This window comes from Actinia tenebrosa, unplaced genomic scaffold (assembly GCF_029948245.1).
Source record: "Actinia tenebrosa isolate PJP-AT-01 unplaced genomic scaffold, QUT_ActTen_1.0 PGA_scaffold9__36_contigs__length_13948895, whole genome shotgun sequence".
Taxonomy (NCBI): domain Eukaryota; kingdom Metazoa; phylum Cnidaria; class Anthozoa; order Actiniaria; family Actiniidae; genus Actinia; species Actinia tenebrosa.
In genome coordinates this window covers 10,455,314-10,470,828 of record NW_028292586.1, presented here as the reverse complement: position 1 = coordinate 10,470,828, position 15,515 = coordinate 10,455,314, and the positions used below count along the sequence as shown (strand labels likewise).

Sequence of the window (15,515 nt, the reverse complement as noted above, 5' to 3'; positions counted from 1 at the left end):
TACAACATAATTGCATATTTGACAACAAATCACATTTTTTCCAATGCTAAGAGGAAAAATAGCAGAATTCGAAAGCAATTCAACATGAAATTCTTGTCCGCCATCTTTGAAGAGGACAATTTTGTCCTAACTGTCTCGTCCCCTGCATTAGTTTTCGACTGCAGAATTGCCTACTGCCAGTACCCCGGAAGGTGGATTTTTGTCACAAAAGCATCGCTCGACAAGGCTTCTGGGAACGCACTTCGAATCAAAATAGCTGCCACAACAGTGAAAACTAATATACAGTCTAAATGCGGCTCGCAGGTCGCGAATTCAGCCTAGTATTTCATTCTAAGGATCAATTTGGCAAAAGAAAAATACAAACATGAAGAATGTGCGTGGCAATGCTGTTTTTATTTTATTTTTAAGAAAATAATTTCCCTCAAAGTGGCAAGTTGTGCGATATTTTTGGTTTTCACGTCAAAAATTAACTTATTTGCTGATGAAATCATATTCGCCATCCAGCACATTTCAAATTGTTATCTCTGCTAGCAAAAATAAGTTTCAGATTTTCTGTACACTTTATATTCGCTACCGGAGAATTTTTGAAAGTTACGATAATTGTTTGTCACATGATAAATCACGTGATGCCTAAAAAACGCTAAGTATGATTTAAGGCGACACAGCATAGCTAGATCAACAACTGTGCCAAGTTTTATGTTGTTATTTTGTATCAGTAATTTTTTGAGGCACAAAGTGTGCAAAATTGTAAAATATTGGCCTGACCCAGGCCTTAAATAGCCTGAGTGATTTGGCAATTTTCCTTGAGATATATGTGATATGTGAATCCCACGACAAGCGTTCATCTAACAGAACACCCAAAAATTTTGTGCTACTGACTTTACCAATAAATTGTCTGTTTTTAAAACTAATCAAATCTTCAACACTGTTACCCACAACACTTTTAAGTTTTTGGCGAGAACCAAAGATGATATATTTTGTTTTTGCTAGATTAACTGTTAGCGTGTTGGCCTTGAACCAATAGTCAAGTAAGGCAAGCTCCTTGTTCAATACTTCAATACGTCTCTTCATTTCTGTCAACTTTTAGGAGGTCGATATCAAAAATCTCCAGCTATAAAGCAGATCAAATAAATTAAGCTTATCTATAAAATATAAAACGTTTGAAAGTCAGTTTGATTTGTCGATTTTTTTCGAGAAATGCTTTAGCGTCGAGAGAAACACTTCTTAATCGGAAAAATCACAACAGTGATGATTAACACCCTGAACTCCTCGTAAATCAGTTTTGTGCTTACAACACACAGTAACAGGAAACCGATCACATTATCACCACTGACAGCATTAAGGCGGAATGTCAAGCGGCTGTCATGACTGACAGAATGATCTTTGGTACTTATCATGCGCAATTATAATATTGTTAGTACTTCACTCGATTTATTCCTTGAGTCAATATTTATTTGTTCAGCGATTCCTCAATCAAGATTTATGCAAAATATTTTGCCCTGTTCTCAGTATATTTTTGTTTAATATCTGGCAACTCGAAGATAATAAACATGTCTTTGTCACTTTCTTGACTGTCCACGCTACCTAAGATGAAGAGTGGATCGACAATCTCGATTTCAGGCCGCTTTTTGAACACTTTATAGCAACTGCCCGACACCTTCTTTAAGAATTCAATGGTGGGACGCTCGCCCAACTCTCTTACTACTCCCAAGTGAAATGTGGTTTCGTAAGCAACAGCGACCACGCCATCAACGTGAAGATTTAATTGGCCTTCATTGTAGGACTGTAAAAGGATATAGATACGCCGCGTTAGGGACCGGTCATTATGGAAATGAGGGCGGCGAACATTTTTGCCCATTATTATTTTTTATTATAGCAATGACATAAAACAAACTGTTTATTGGGGGGCTACTAAAGTTTGTGTTATTTATAAAGGTGGGATCAAGAAAAATTGAGCATCACATTTCTCATTTCTTTCCGTGTTTAAGACATATAGTTACCCTTTTATCTATCATGCTATCTTTGGAACGCACGTCTTTTTGCTCCTCGGCAACCTCTTTCATTGTTTGCTTCTTCTTTGATTTTTCTGTATTTTCCTCCTGAAAATTAACACCCGCTGATTTTGTTCGGTTTTACTTACGCTGTAACATTTCTATTCTATACATGAGCCCTTCACTCTCTATTCCATCAGTACGCTTTACCGTTTTATCACTTTCCGTCGTTTCGAAGCAAAGCTCGTTTTCCTATTAGAACAAACAAATAAATAATGATTATATGATTAGAGTTATTTATTACTGAATACATTAGTCTTCAGTGTTAGTTAATACACTAACCAATTCAATCAAATCCTGCTCATGCTGCCTTGTTGTGTCCTGAACTTCTTCCAGCTGTTTTCCATATTGCTCAATAGGCTGAGGAATATCATATTATCTTGTAAAACTCTGGAAAAGGTTGTACGAAGGCTGGATAAAGTTACTCACTGTATAGGATTTGTATAGGTTTATTCATTGGATAAGGATTTATCCGGTGGATAGTGCTTGCTATCCAGCCTTTGTACGTTCGTACAAATTCAACATTTCACGTAGTTACTCACGTCTTTCTCAGGCGACCGGCTTTCATTTTTCTGCTTTGCGTTTTGATCCTTTGCCTTTTGATCCGTTACCTTTGGAGGAAAATGTATTTTAAATGTTTGTAAAGAAAAAAAAAATAACTTGAAAGTACATTCCATCTTGAATACTGAATAACTGTATGTCAAACTCAAAGTACCTTCTCTTTTTCCATCAATTTGCTCGTAAGAAACTCGTTATCTTTTCTGAGTACTTCAAACTCCTAGAGTTAAAAATGCTCTACATTAATTGACATATTGTTACAAAATCAAGGTTTTAATTGACAAGAAAACCTAGAAATCACCATTTCTAAATCTGATTTCTTCTTTTCGAGGGCCATAAATTTCATCCGTAAGGTCTCATTGTTCTGCTTACATATATATTAAGAGTATCCTTAAAAGTTTTTGTAGTAAATTGAAATTTAGCGACTGAATATCATTTCTCTTTTATACCTGGTGCGCCTTTTCATTTTGTGTTAACAGTAATCTCACATCATGTTCCAAGGTCTTTTTTTTTCTTTCTGTAAAACAATTGAAATTCTTATTTTACCCTTAAAATATGTCTAGTAAGTAGACCCCTACTTAAGAAAACTTGCCACTTACAGCTTTACATATCTCCAGCTCATGCATCTTCTCTTCCAGCATTTTGGCAAAAGAATCAACCGAGTTCTACAGAAAATCGGGCATCGGCTTAGAAAAAGGTTTTCATCTTCCCCCTCCCCTTAAACGTATTGTACGTTTTTACCTCTATACCGCTCGCACTAGTTTTCAACTTCTTCCTGGGGTTTGAGTTGGATATATATCTGATGCCTCCTCAAAGTTCCCGTCCAAGTATAGTTTTAGAACATCATTGATAATGCTCTCTTCCTCCAGGACGTCCAGTTTATCTAGACAGTCAAATGATGTCTGATAAACTGTACGGCCCTTTGGCCCCTTTCGCTTCTTTTTATTCTTGTTGAGTGTTCCTTCTTCGATTCGATCCATTATTAGATTTGCAATGTCCCCAATTTCTTGCAGATAGCTGGGAGACTTTGAAGAAACGAAATGTGCCGCATCCTCTCTAAAAGGAAAAATAGTCATGTTCAGTTAATAAAAGAAGAGCTAAAAAAGGTATCAAGTACTAGGTGTCAGGCTTGTTCCATACCTTGCTTTTATTTATGTCCACAACCCCTGGTAAAACACGACTGCTGGGAGTAGAAGTTATCTTTCGTCCACTTATCTGGCGAACCAAATTTCAGAAGAAGCATTTCTCTGAATGCAGAAACTGCTTCTCTGAAATTTGGGGGCCAGGTTGGAGACGACTCCTTCGGAAGATGTTCACCAATTATGGTTCCAGTATTCATGTCAGTGTTGAAAAGTGCCTCCCCTATTTTCAATCAATACTTCAAGCCACTGCTGTGGTGTGGTCAAAAGCTCACTTCGAATCCCGCTTGCCAGAGTGTAAGCACAATCATTGCCCCCATAAAACTGGGAGGGAAGGAAGATGTTAAACGCCTTGGATATCTTGCATTGATTCTGCCTCTTTCATGACTTCTCTTTCATTAACAAAGCTTTGGAATTTCTTTACGACTACGGGTATATTTCCTCGATAAATACCTTTGAAGCATTTACCATAACTTCCACTGCCGATCATTTCTTCTGGGTTTTTGTAAGATAAGTCCTCCCTGTGGATCCGAGGGATGTTGCTTCCTTTTAACTTTGAATTTCAAAGGAATTGTCTTGAACTTGCGCATTGTATTTTTGGGTCATCCCTGATCGACGTTTGCTTTCAACTCATCTGTAGTTAGCGGCTTTTTACTGGTTGTGGCTTGGCCAAGCTTCCATTTTGACATGGTTACCATCTTTTTGCCTCTGCTTTCATCAACAACAATCTGAAATGGTTGATTATTTGTCTCCGTATTAGTACCGAGGTCGCGGGTTTTTGCCTTTCCTTCCACATTCTGCGCACCAGTTTTTGTTTGCTTTGATCCTTCCGGAACTACGGTCGTGCTTTGTTCGTTGCCCTCTGTTCCTCCATCGTGGCTTCAATGTTATCAGTTTGCACAGCTTGGGTTTTCCTATCACTTTTGAGCATCAATTTCAGTTGTTTTTTAAGAGCTCTGTATCGCTTTTTTTCAGCTTTTCGCTCTTTAGTGTTCGCTAGACTGGTCGCTGAATAGATAAGTTATAGTTTGAAGTCACTAAAAACATGACAATCGAAGCATTAGTGTCAAAGGTCATTTTAACTGATGTTTGTGAAAGCAGTTTTGCTTCGTTCTTACTGGCAAAAGAATCAATCATTTAATTTCCGGCCTACGAAGTGTGAAATGCTATTAAAGGAACGCGTTTTAAACATTCACTCTCTTATCTCTTGTTCCAGAAATTATTACGACTAATTCCCAATTATGTCCTTTATAACTCCGTGTAGTTTTTGTGAAAGAAAGTTTGTATCTACTAGTGCACTTGTAAAGCTGTGTTCTGATAGGCACGGCAAAAGTCCATCCACAACAATTCACAGTAGACGATTCTTGGACTCCAATCTCAAAGAAATACAGCTTTCGATCGGGGTTAGAGTTCCAGCAAGAAGCATTCAAATAAAGCACTACTTCGACTGGTTGTCTTGCTTAGCGGAGAGAATCAACGGATCCCATAATCCTAAATTTCAAGGTATAGTACTAAATATTTATTCATCTCCTAGTCCTTCCTTAATAAGATAGTTTATGTTAATTTCCCTTTCACATATAGGACGCTGGTTTCGAGTTGACGTGTATCAAGCCCCAGTGGCATTCTTTCAACATATGTTGTGGAAGTCCGGTATGACCGTTATAACAGTGTAAGAAAAATGAGGCATCTAAAACATCCTATGATGATCACAGAATCAATACGCTATTCTTACAAAATCTTTGATGAAAGGGTTGCTTTAGAACTCCTCCAAGAACAGAAAGTAGTAACTGTAAATTTACATGCTGCTTTTAATGAGCACAACAAGCTTGTCCTCGATGATCCGTTGGTGGCTCTCGAAGCAGCTGAAAGAAGGGCTAGTCAGCCTCGAGACACATCTCTGCGTCCTAAAGTGCGAAGCTCCATAATCATCGGAAAGATGGAGGGGCGTTCCACTAGGGAGTTTGAGATTCAGTGGTGGCCTGAACTCTACAAGACTGGCTTTGGAAAGTTATCATTCCGCCTCTTCGTGAACAAGGTTCATATTTAGAGTGCAATTTATATATAAGGCCAATGCAATTAAAAAAACCCAAACGTTTCTCGTCCGGATTTCTAAAACAAAAGAGTGTGGGCGGGCGGATTTTTTAAAATTATTTTCTGACTTGTTATTATTTCCAATTCAGTGCTTTCTTTTTAAAGTGCACCATAACCCCTGATATAATACTTTCAGTATTGACCCTACATGACGTGAATAGTTGAATACTGAAATATTTCTTTATTTGAGGGTTACGTCTTTAAGTTATAAAGATTTATACTTTCAATATATTAATGACTGTGACGTCTACACAGGCTTTTGAGAGTATTTGTTTTACTTGTAATACTAAACACTGGCCATAACGAGACAACAAATTTACAGTAAACATTGTAAAAGCCATACGTATAATGATGAACACTCTTTGTGTGAACCAGCTCAATTTCGTATACTTAGGTCGGGGTCGCACTAGGCTAAGTTTTGTTTACCTACTTTCGCATTAAACAAAAATTTGCGATTTCATCTTTTGCCAGTTCCAATTTTTAGCGAGGTCGCACTAGGTGAAAAATGGATTCCCTAATTTGACATACATCAGTACTCAAGGGATATCATGTATACTTAAAGTTCAGATTATGTTACATTGAGGTCAATCACAGAGGTAAACAAGCTTTTGGCGGGAAACACTATTTGGTCTTTCTGGCAAGATGGATGTGACAAATATATTATTATTAGCTGTAGGATTTCTACTGAACTTCCAGTTACAAACTCAACAGCAGGTTGTGGCCCTAATGCTAGTGCTCATGTAACACCAACAAGCTCGTATGAGGATGGCTATGATTATGAGAAGGCGAAGATTGAGACAGAATATTCGTCGCCGTTCGCCTTGGTCTTGGACTCTTCCACGTCCGGCAGAATCATGGTTTGGAATCCATTTTTTTGACCGCAATATACCTGAGGATTACTTTAGGAAACAACTCCGCATGAACAGAGATACTTTCCAGGCACTGGTAGGAATTTTGGAACAGCGAATACGCAGAGAAGACACACGGCTGAGGGATTGTATTCCTCCGGAAAAAGTTCTAGCTATAGGACTTTATCGGCTAGCACACGGGAATACCTATGTGAGTATCGGTCCTGTGTTCAATGTCGGTAAATCTACTGTTATTGAGGCTGTTCAAGATGTTGTAGGAGCTTTATTTGAGCTCAGAAATGAATACATTCATTTTCCTGAGACATTAGCAGAAAGAGCAGCTTCTATAGAGACATTTGCAGACCATTCGGACCTACCTAACATTGTTGGGGCTATTGATGGTACTCATGTTAAAATAAATGCGCCTAAAGAAAGTAAAGTTGGTTACTTCAGCTGATACCAGCAGTATGATTTTATCATTCAAGGTGCTGCCGATGGAAATCTGCTCTTTTTGGATTTCTCAGCGTGCTATCCAGGTAGTATGCACGACGGAAGAGTGTTACGGAACAGTACTTTGTATGGCAGGGCCGAACAAGGAGATATTCTCACTGTTCCTGTCGTAGACGTGAATAACCATGACATTGGCCCCTATTTAGTTGGAGACAGTGCATATCCCCTTTCCCCGTGTATTCAAAAACCTTACCCAGAGGCAACAAGAGACAGATCAGAGATAAGATTTAATAAGGAACTTTCTAGCGCTAGGGTTAAAGTCGAATGTGCGTTTGCATGCGTAAAATCGCGCTGGAGAATTTTGTCAAAGCGCCTCGATAGCGACATTGAATTTTCTGTGCAAATTTCAATAGCATGCGCAGTCCTTCATAACTTTTGTATCAAAATGGTTGACAACTGGGATGATAATGGGCCAGGAAATCATAACGGGAATGATAACAATGACGACGTGGAAAAAGATGGCGAAGAGATCCGCGATATTCTAAAGTCATTTATATAGCTTTTCAAACATACAAAATGTTTCCCTATACTAAATCAAATATATAAAACACCAAAGCGTTTTGTTTCGATGAAAACGGAACCGTAAAAAGTGTGAAAAATTAGTAATAAATGTTGATTATACATATCAGAATTATACCTTCAATATCACAACAGCATCATGATAAAAAATAAACGTTCGATTTGATTATGAGGATTTGTCTTGTTTCTCCTCACTAGCTTTTTTCATGAACTGTGTCATTGCACCAAGAAACTGATTCATCATTGTTTGTTGTTGCTGTGCTTGAGCAAAATTGTCCATGAAAGTGCCTAGTTTTTCTCCACTTTCTTTAAAACTGTAGTCTCCAACTACATAAATAGTCGAGCCTTCGTACACATTGACTCCAACATACGTATTTATTAGCTCCAGCTTGACAATTGTTCGACAATTACACGGAAGATTGTACGATTCGCTACAACAAACAACTTATAATTAATAAGCTTCACAAAAAGGGGCAAATTAAAAAGGAAAAAGAAAAAAAAGAAAACTACTTACAAGTTAATGATGCACACTCGACTGATTCTTGATGTTAAATATTTATGGCGCCTGGGGGGCCTCTAGTCTGCGGAAATTCTTAATCTTACACGCTCCCCCGCCAAAGACTATTCTGGGTCTTTTCTGCCCATCTAAACACAATCATTTACTAAATTACTTAACACTTTTAACGTCTCTTGTAACTTAATTATAAACAGTTCAAGTCTTGAATGCTTTCATTCCTTCGTGTTCACTTTTGTGGCTACTCTTTCTTCTGCGGACTGCTTCTTGCTTGGTCCTCGGCTTCAGTCTTGGTCTTCAATAATTCTTCTTCTAGCATACAAAGCTTTCGCACGTCTCGGCTGTACTCTCCATCGGCCGTCCTCACGATCACTTGTCTTACAACTCCGTCGTTATCCGGCATTGTCTGTTGAATCAATGCCTTTGGCCATTGACCTCTTGGGGTATTCTTGTCTGCTAAGAGGACTAAGTCGCCAACCTTGAAATTAGCTTTTTCTCGTAGCCATTTCTGTCGCTCTTGCAGCATCGGCAGGTATTCTTTTGTCCATCGCTGCCAGAACTCGTTTGCTAACAGGTAGGCGTGCTTCCATCTTGCTTTATATTTGTCGACATCCTTTATCTCGTCTGGGGGTAGGGATGTGTTCTTGCGGAGTAGCAATATGTGGTTTGGTGTGAGTGCCTCTAAATCTCGGGGATCACTTGAGACGTTCGTTATGGGTCTGTCATTCATGATCTTCTCTACTTCTGTTAAGAATGTGTGAAGCGTTTCATCATTTACAAGACGCTCTCCTAACATGGAGTGTAGAATTCTTCTGACTGATCGGATAAGACGTTCCCAAACGCCACCTTGGTGACTCGCTGCGGGAGGATTGAACTTCCACTGTACATCTCTTTGATTCAGCTCGTTCTGTATCCGATCTTGGTTCCACGTCTTCATTGCTTTGATGACGTCTAACTCTGCTCCCTTGAAATTAGTGCCGTTATCACTGTATATGATTCTTGGGGGTCCACGTCTACTAACGAAACGTATCACTGCGTTGATAAAACTATCAGTAGATAAGTCTTGTGCCACCTCGATGTGGACTGCTCTGTACCTTAGGCACGTGAATATGCAACCGTATCGCTTGTTCAAGGCAGGATCTCTCTTGGATCTTGTATTTGGTCCAATTTTGACGTACAGCGGTCCAAAGTAGTCTAAGCCGACTGCGGCAAACGGATAGACTAGTTCTTGTCCGTCCGAAGACGATCTCACTTCAGGTAGTGGAGCTGTAATCTGTTCTCCCATCCTAGCATTCTGACGCCTGCATTCGTGGCACTTGCGTAAGACTCTTCCAACCGACGACACTCCACTTACTATCCAAAAACGTTGTCGTATCTCGGCTAATACTTGATTGGTTCCAACGTGACCATTGCGATAGTGATAATGACGTATTATCAGCTCTGTTACTGGATGTTTTCCAGGCAAGATGATGGGATGCTTCGCATCATAGGACAGATGTGAACGATCCAATCTCCCTCCTACCCGAATCACTCCGTCTTCTAAAATTGGCTTCAGGTGGATGAATCGTTCTTTAACTTCCTTGCTCAAGATTCCTACTTCACTGTCTTGAGTGTTTAAGAACGACTCCTTCTGGATGAATCTCGCGATTCTTCTCTCCGCTGTTTCAACTTCCGAAACTGACAAAGTCTCCTGACTGGGTCGCAAGCTCTTGGCGCTGTCGCGCTCAGCTTTACGCGGCCAAGCTTCAATCAACTTACGAACAGCTCTGATGAGCCATGCAACTGCTCTTCTTAGCCTGTTCCAGGTCGAGTACTTGCGAAACAGTGAGTCCCAAAAGTCCTTCTGCAGCGTCGTTGCTCCGACTGTCACTTTCTCCTTCTTAACTCCTTCATCCGTTTCTGACAATGTTGCCGATATCTCTGGTGGCTGTGGAGGCCATTCTTCTTCTTCCGTCCACAAAAACTCTGGTCCTTGTGTCCATATCTGCAGCTTTCTTGATTCTGTTGCCTTGATCCCTCTTGAAGCATAATCAGCTGGATTAAGCTCGGATCTTACGTGTTTCCACTGTTCTGGAACCGATTCTTGTCGAATAATGGCAACACGATTTGCGACGAAGGTGATAAATCTTCTCACTTCGTTGAAGATGTATCTAAGAACGATAATAGAATCTGTCCAATAACTGACGTTGTCAATCCTGAGTCTTCTTTGCAACGCTCTGACAATCAACTTATTCATCTGAACAAGCAGGGTTGCGGCTGTAAGTTCCAGCTTGGGTACGGTCATTGTGCTCTTCAAAGGTCTAACACGAGACTTTCCCATCACAAAGCTACAATGAATCTGACCTCTTTCGTTTATCAGTCTCAGGTAGGAAACCGTTCCGTAACCATGTTCTTGTGAAGCGTCAGCAAAATGGTGGAGCTCCGCCCTTACTACAGTACCAAAGTTCTTTGGTTTGAAGCAACGTGGAATACTTAGATCTTTCAAACTTGCAAGTCCTTTTTTCCATTCTATCCAACTGGCAAGTATATCTGGTGGGAGATTCTCGTCCCAGTCATATCTCCTATGGCAAAGTTCTTGATTTATTTCTCTACCAGGTAGGAGAAGAGGGCTTGCAAACCCGAGGGGATCATAAACAGTTGCAACTGATGACAGGACGCCCTTTCGATTCTCCGGATGTGCCTTGCTACTCGTAACTAAGTTAAAGGTATCTTGTTCTACGTCCCAGTGGATTCCCAGGGCTCTATCTACAGGTAGACTTTCTGACGCTAAATCTAAGTCCTTGATCGCTGGTGCGCGTTCCTCTACTGCAAATTCTGACAAAACTTGGCGATGACTGGACATCCACTTTGTTAACTTGAATCCTCCTCTAGCTAGCAAGGTCTGTAACTGCTTGCTCACTCGTATAGCTCGATCAACATCAGCAAACGATTTCAACAAGTCGTCAACGTAAAAATCTTTATACACAGCATCGATGGTCTCTGGCATGAAGTCGTGCTCGTTGTCCTTTGCGGTTCTTCTCAGTGCATATCCAGCGATGCTCGGCGATGATGTTGCACCAAATCTATGTACGAGCATTTGGTGAACTTTGGGTTCTTTAGTTAAATCTCCGTTTGGCCACCATAGGTAACACAATGCGCCGCGGTCCTCTGGCACTACGTCGACTTGATGAAACACTCTCTTAATATCTGCTGCCACAGCAACTTCGTTCACTCTGAATCTTAGGATTACTTCAATCAACGGACTTGTATTCTCTGGTCCTTGAAGTAACTGTTCATTCAACGAAGTACCTCCACTCTTGGCGGCGCAATCGAACACTACTCGCGGTTCCTCTGGTTTCCTCGGATGCCAAACTGCATGGTGAGGCAAGTACCATACTGGTTTCAGGTTATGGAGTTCCTCTTCCAGCACTTCCCTCGAAGAACCTTCACTTTTGTACTTTTCCATGACTTGATTGTACTTCTCTTTAAATTTTTCATCTTTCTGCATCCTTTTCTTCAACCATTCTAATCTCCTTTCCGCGGTCGCTCGGCTATCTGGAAGAATCGGGCGATCTTGACGAAATGGAAGTCTTAATTGATAATGTCCATCAATTAACTTTACTGATTTGTCCATAATATCTTTCGCTCTGTGGTCTTCGATGGACATACCTTCATCTGCGTCATTATAAGAGTTCCCGAACTCGTCGTTATACATGCGTTCTATTTGAAGGTTTAGCTTCTCGTGCTCGGTGCTAGTAAGACTCACATTCACTTGACTTACTGTAGATTCTACTATAGGTCCATAGACAGTCCAACCAAAGGGGGTTTTCACCGCAAAAGGCTCTCCCATACCACCTTCTCTTCTATCCAGTTCTTTCTCTATAATATCTGGACGGTCGCTACCGATGAGGATGGTTACCCTTCTTCTGTCGATTTCTCTTAGGGTAAGATCTTTAAGGTGCGGCCATTTCTTTATTTCTTCATTGGTCGCCACATGCTTCGGCAGAACAGGAAGATGTCTCGTGGTCAGTACGTTCTCTAAACGGAAGTGTGCGTCTCCAGCCAAAGATTCTACTTTTAAGTCTATTTCATATCCGCATTTCCTTTCCTGCGAATTGACGGTAGACATCGTAAATCTTGCTTGCCTCTTGGTTTTGATCTCTAATTCGTCTATTAAGCTCTCCATACAGAGGGTTGCGTCCGAACCACTGTCAAAGAATGCATATGTGATGATCTGCTTGTCACTCTGAGGGGTGCTGACCTTGACAGGTACAACCTTGAAGCATACTTTCGGTCTGCAAACTTCTAGTGCGCTGACTGTGACGGGATCACTTGGCTCTACTACTATAGCATTTGGGCAGACGGTCGAAGGCGTTGACTGACTAGTTGTCTTTACAGTTTGTTCTTTCCTGACTCCCTGATGTCGCCTCTCTTACTTGTACATTTCTTTCGACGCTCTTCCGAGTTGAATTGCTGTTGTCTTTCACGCGATCTCCTTCGCTGTCTTCGATGTGAATCAAGTAGTGATGCTCCTTACCGCATCCTGAGATTCTACACTTGAATCCCTTTGTACACGACTTGGCGCATTGTCCTTCTTCAAGGCAGGCTCTGCAGAGACCGTGTTGCTTCACCGTCTTAAGACGATCTTTTAGAGAAGAACTTTTGAATTTCCAGCATCTCCAAACTCCGTGAGGTCCTGAACATTGTGGGCATTTGTGAGCGATTGCAGATGGGCATTGGCTCTGATCACTTTGAACGGCTGCTAAGGTCGTGACTTTATATCTTTGGTCAGATCTTTCTTTCTTTGGATCTCTTCTTTCCTTTTCTGTCGTCGAGGAAGTCACCCTTAGTTCCTGTCCGTATCTGTTGTTAATTCTGTCCGCTGTATTCTTAACGAACTGGACGAAGTCTGCATACTCAGCTCTGCCCTTTATCTTGATAAGATCTCCAGCTTTGTCGGCCCATTTCCTCTTTAAGCCTTCGTCTGGCAGTTTTCTCATCAGCATGACTATGGTCTCTTCGTTGTCCAAGCGACTTGAATAACTGAAACCCATGTTAGTAAGCACTCTCCTTGCGTCTTCCAACTTCCTCGCGAACTCCATCAGGCTGCTAGCGTCAGCTCTTCTGATCAGAATCTCTTTCAGTCTCCTGACGTGAGATTCAGCTACCATGTGCGGCTGTCCAAAGTTCTGATGTAGAGTTCGCCACGCTTCAACGTATCTTTCGCAAACCGGGAGGTTCACGCAGCTTCTAATTGCTTTCTTCGCCTTTCCTACGCATTGTGCTAGTAAACGGGTAAGTCTCTGCAACTCGTCCGACACTTGACTTTCGATGTTATCCTTGAAATTCGTAACGAACTCTGCGTACTCCAGGGGGTCTCCACTAAACTTCATTAATTCCACTTTCGGTAGGGACGGACCTTGTTTGATTGCTTGCGCTATCGTCGTCCAAGCGTCTACCATGGAACTTTCTCTGGGTAGTGATGGAGGGGTATACGAGGGACGAAACTCTGTCGGCGTTGGATTCTGAACAGCTGGAACATACGGCGACGCCGATGCTCTCAGCGCCATCCCTTGGCTCACTTGCGGCGAGCTAGTGAGTTTCTCTGTAAGGGTAACGGGTGTCGACGCCATTTTCTGGCTCGTATAACAACAATTAGTATAAACACTGGGAATGGGGTGGTGACACGATGGAAGTGGATCAGGAACCTGCATGTGCGTACCTTTCATCGCGAATTCACTAGTCACTACAGGTACGAAAGTTTTCTTGGAATACTGGTCATCTCTTTTCAATGGGGATTGAGGCCGTGGGCGGCTGAGCTGGGGCGTTATCTCAATGTGGTTCTCGCTTTCCCAACGGGAATGTTCAACGTTTTCTTCCGTAACGTATTGTTCTAGCATCAATTCTAGAGCAGCCTGCTTCGCCTGGGTTTCCGCGTCTATCAGCTCGATTTTTCTGCTAAGTTCTGCCTTTTGCTTCTCTATCTGCTCCATTTGGCGATCTAAATCTTGTTTCTGCTTCAGCGCATTTACTCTAAGTCTCGCTTCTTCCATAAATTTCGTTTTCTCTTTTATACTAGACGAACTAGAAGCACGACTGAATCCAGATTCGGATGGGGACTTTGGTCTTTGCTTGTTGGCTCTCCACTCATTCAACAAGTTTTCTATCTCCCACTTCATGTCTCTCTGGTTTTCATAACTATCCATTAACAGTGTTCTCCTCTCTTCGTCATCTTCAATCTCCATACATATCTCGTGGGCATCGACAAACTTCCTGAACGCTTCGTTGTACTTTTGGACACTATCTTCTAGTGTTACCACGTCGACTTCAGGGCTCTTCATCAATTCTTGTACTCTGTTCCAATTCTTCCTCAGCTCTCCAAGATATCCTGATCTACTACGTCTATACCGAATCGCTCGTTCGGCTCTGACTTCTTCTTCGCCAAATTTCTTTGGTTCTCTAACTCTCGAAGATCTTCTAACATCGGGCTCTCGTTGTTCAGCACCAAAACCAACTAAATCTTGCGTTAATGATGGCCATGTCACCTCTTTTCCACCATTCTCTACGCTTGGTTTTGCTGACACTGCTCCCTTGATTTCTTGGAATTTCTGGTTGGGCTCCCTGTGTCGCACGTGCGATTCCTCATGTACTTGCTCGTGGACTGATTTTACTCTCTCAAATCTCTCTCTTAAATCTTCACCAAATTCATCCAAATCTCTTCCATCCTGGTCGTACATCTTCTAGTTTAGATAATTTCGGCGATTTCGATAACCAAAGTCAATGATAAATAACATTAACTTCGAATGAATGTAGTTTCCAACTACATAAATAGTCGAGCCTTCGTACACATTGACTCCAACATACGTATTTATTAGCTCCAGCTTGACAATTGTTCGACAATTACACGGAAGATTGTACGATTCGCTACAACAAACAACTTATAATTAATAAGCTTCACAAAAAGGGGCAAATTAAAAAGGAAAAAGAAAACTACTTACAAGTTAATGATGCACGCTCGACTGATTCTTGATGTTAAATATTTATGGCGCCTGCGGGACCTCTAGTCTGCGGAAATTATTAATCTTACAAAAACTCTTCAAGCTTTCGCTGAATACCTTGCGCTCTTCATCTCCTTCATCTCCATCGCTTTCGTAGGCCCTCCTCTTTTTCCCCTTCCTTTCGTTTCGCTTGGCTTGTTTTTCTGCCACTTTCTCTTCCTTCTTTGCGGGTACGACTTATGTATCGTCATCCGTAATGCTACTGCTTGAGGTGTTCAGCGTTGGCGAGCTTGTCCTGGCCTCAGACA

The 15,515-nt window shown here is 41.3% G+C and overlaps 1 protein-coding gene and 1 long non-coding RNA gene across 2 annotated transcripts; both read right to left on the bottom strand.

The window, feature by feature from the left end:
- Window positions 1–7,882: 7,882 nt before the first annotated feature.
- On the bottom strand, window positions 7,883–12,395 carry LOC116286627 (uncharacterized). Its single transcript, XM_089024509.1, has 2 exons — window positions 8,476–12,395; window positions 7,883–8,147 (listed from the first exon to the last, which is right to left on the bottom strand). The coding sequence occupies exons 1-2, from the start codon at window positions 12,393–12,395 to the stop codon at window positions 7,883–7,885; spliced, it is 4,185 nt and encodes a 1,394-aa protein (XP_088880635.1).
- A 2,659-nt stretch (window positions 12,396–15,054) lies between these two features.
- On the bottom strand, window positions 15,055–15,265 carry LOC116291940 (uncharacterized). Its single transcript, XR_004196623.1, has 2 exons — window positions 15,208–15,265; window positions 15,055–15,133 (listed from the first exon to the last, which is right to left on the bottom strand). It is a non-coding gene; the product is annotated as an uncharacterized LOC116291940 (long non-coding RNA).
- Window positions 15,266–15,515: the final 250 nt, after the last annotated feature.